At 50.4% G+C, this 3322-nt stretch overlaps 1 protein-coding gene across 1 annotated transcript in view; it reads left to right on the forward strand.

Annotated features, from left to right (window-relative positions):
- Positions 1 to 3289, forward strand: part of eya3 (EYA transcriptional coactivator and phosphatase 3) — an 11794-nt gene extending 8505 nt beyond the window's left edge. Inside the window, exons 14-17 of the mRNA XM_017307388.1 lie at positions 184 to 386; positions 463 to 584; positions 664 to 764; positions 2234 to 3289. Coding sequence (XP_017162877.1) covers positions 184 to 386; positions 463 to 584; positions 664 to 764; positions 2234 to 2314 — 507 coding nt within the window. The 3' untranslated portion in view covers positions 2315 to 3289. The remainder of the gene's footprint in view (positions 1 to 183; positions 387 to 462; positions 585 to 663; positions 765 to 2233) is intronic.
- The last annotated feature ends 33 nt before the right edge of the window (positions 3290 to 3322 follow it).

The raw sequence follows: 3322 nt of genomic DNA on the forward strand, positions 1-3322 counted from the left end.
GTTGCTAGGTGAGGTTGACCCCGTTGCTAGGTGAGGTTGACCCCGTTGCTAGGTGTGTTGCCAGGTTGGCTGTTCAGACTCTGAGGATCTGAACGTTTAGCGTGTTAGCGGCTCTGCAGGCCTGAGATGCCTGGTGAATAACTTTTTATCTTCTCGAGGGAAATATTCAGAGATTTTTCATGAATTGACGTCACTCAGAGCTACTTCAGGCTTGGCTGTGAAGCCGGGCCTGGAACCAGAACCTGGACCCGGTGCTGTCGTCTCGCTGCAGGTCTCCTGAACCCCATAAAGAGGGAGCTGCTGCTGCGGCTGCAGTCGGAGATCGAGAACGTCACAGACTCCTGGCTCACCACCGCTCTCAAGTCCCTGCTGCTCATCCAGTCCAGGTCCGACCCAGATCCGTTCGACCCGGACCCGGTTCCGGTCTTCCCATCCCACTCATGTTGTTTTACTGTTCTGCAGAGGGAAGTGCATGAACGTGTTGGTGACCACGACCCAGCTGGTCCCAGCGCTGGCCAAGGTTCTGCTGTACGGCCTGGGAGACGTCTTCCCCATCGAGAACATCTACAGCGCCACAAAGATCGGTGGGTATGACCCGGCATGGTGGACCCGCTCCAGGCCCGGTCCAGGCCTGCCCAGCCTCATGGTCTCCTCTCCTCCCAGGGAAGGAGAGCTGCTTTGAGAGGATCGTCTCTCGCTTTGGGAAGAAGGTGACCTATGTGGTGATCGGAGACGGCCGAGACGAGGAGTTCGCAGCAAAGCAGGTACGAGGTTCTGGAGATGTTCTGGAGACAATTTCCAGGTCCGGATAGTGATGGAAAAGGAACCAACTGTTTTTCTCCATGTTTCATTAACCGTCCGTCTCCCTCCAGCCGCTTTATTTAACCTTTGACCTCCAGTAAATTCATAGAAAACAGCAGCAGAACCGCGCATTCACATGAACGCCTGGCAGTGATGGTGTAACTGGATTTACTGCCTCTGCATCCAGACCAACTACCTACAACATGGAGCCTAGTTTACCTACAGGCCATGCATGTCAGATAACGTTCAAATATTCATGCTACCACAATATGAATGCATTAAACGAAGCCTCGGCATAATGAAGGAGTTAGCTAACGTCACCGAACTGGATCATTTCTGTTCCCYGAGACAAAAACAGCAAAAAYTAATAATTAYATCCAAAGCATGCGGAGCAGCTGAATCCTCAGCTAGCAGCTAGCAGCTAGCACACAGCGCTAACCGGAGGCTCACTGCTGACCAGCGGCCAGGACCGATACAAAATCACCGCCAGGAAAAAAAATGGCCGATTCTCAAAACTGGTTATCTGGAAGTCGTGACCTGGTTCAGCGTTTCCACAGCAACTGGTGACATCACAGACGAGAACAGGTTACAGGCAACAGAGAAAATGAAAAATATAACCCAAAAAGGATAGAAAGACGTTTATGCAGCATTCCTGGACACTCAAAGTACAAAAGAAATATTTATGGGATAAAAGAGTGGATTTTGTATGACGTCAAGTTTAATGGCTCCAGGTTACAGTGTAGTTACCGGTTCTGTCAGCAGGCGGCGCAGTTTCACTGCTTAAACTGTAATGTTGTCATAACAAACTTTACTGGATGATCAGTTGTCCAGAAATGGCTGCAGTAAACAATAATAGTCAATATAATAATAATAATGGAAGTATACGTATATACAGTGATCCCTCGTTTTTATTATATTAGGGGTTGCGTTCTGAAAATAACCTGCAATCAGTGAAATTCGTGAAGTAGTTACCTTTATTGTTTTTACAATTACAGCATAATTAAATCCTCTACATTGAACCCAAAGAACAAAACCAGTTTTCAGGTCAGCGGATGTCCATCAGTCTGATCCGGAGTCGTCTCATCAAGCCTCCGGTCGGGTTTGGCGCCGATTCTGGCCAGTTTTTTTCAGCAGGCATTCAAAGTTTCAGCTTCCATCTCCTGAATGGCCAATCCATATCCGTATATTTTAGCCAATCAGGATGCAGAACCGCGAAAGGTGAACCGCGTTATGGCGAGGGATGACTGTGTGTTTCTATATGAGATTATAAATGTTAACTGCTAAAGAATATTTCACCCTGGTACTGGAAGAGATTTTAAATATACAGAATAAACACACAAAACAGCAATAATTAAAATGGATTATTCAGCTTTGACAGGGAAAACAGGCAGTGAAGCTAATCTGTGAGCTAACATGGCGTCTCCTCCTGCAGCACAACATGCCTTTCTGGAGGATCTCCACCCACGGCGACCTCGTCTCCCTCCACCAGGCGCTGGAGCTGGACTTCCTGTAGACATCCTGCGCCTGGCGGCCATGTTTGGGGGCGGAGTCTGAGTCCGCCCCGCCCTCTATGGCAGCTAAACTCACCGCCGCTCAGACTGACTCACGCTTCACTTCCCCCGTCTCCACCTGGACGTCCTGCGGAGGACTTCCAGTCCTGGAGACGTCCGTTCGGTTCAATGTGTTTTAGCCTGGACCCAGAAAGTTCTGCTTCTGGGTCGCTGTGCTCTGCGAACCGGTCCTGCATGCTCCGACCCGACCCGACCCGATCCGAACCGAGACGATGAACACTCGGGTCGTCTTTAATCCCAAAGATCCGGAACATCTCCTGAAATCCCTGTGAAGGTCTGGATTCCAACGTCGCTTTCCCTCAACACAGCAGAACTTTATCAGAACTTCACCATGGCAACCAGAACCGGCAACTGAGCTCCAGCTGCTGCAGACCGGACCGAACCAGACAGATTTGTCCTTCAGACACGACCAGGAAGTGGAGCGGATGTTCTGATTGGACCGTGAGGAACGTGGACCCGGGGACTCGGCGTATTTATGTCCTGTGCCTTTAAGCGCCGCTCCTCTATCTGCAGCTTCTTCGTATCAAAGTGTTATTTTTCCATTCAGACGCTTCTTCATTTCCCCGTTCTGCCGGCATTGAGACCCGGAGGCTCTCCGTCCGGCGCCGACCCGAACGCGGCTCCGATAAAGTCTCTCCGTGTTTCGGTTCATCTCACCAGACGCTCCTTTGGTCAGGAGCGTCGCTTAGTTGCTGCGACAATCACAGGTCAGGTTACTGCGGGAAAACTGCGGCAGGAAATCACGACAGAACCTCCGGTTCTGGAGAACTTTGAGACATTTTGGTCAGAACCTGCAGGTTGACAGGAAATCTCCTGAAATCTATGGAAACCAGTCAGACCTCAGGCCCGGTTCTGACCCCGGTCCCGGTTCTGACCCGTCTTGGTTCTGAACTCAGTGCTGGTTCTGACCCGTCTTGGTTCTGAACTCAGTCCTGGTTCTGACCCATCTT

This window comes from Poecilia reticulata, linkage group LG11 (assembly GCF_000633615.1).
Source record: "Poecilia reticulata strain Guanapo linkage group LG11, Guppy_female_1.0+MT, whole genome shotgun sequence".
Lineage (NCBI taxonomy): Eukaryota > Metazoa > Chordata > Actinopteri > Cyprinodontiformes > Poeciliidae > Poecilia > Poecilia reticulata.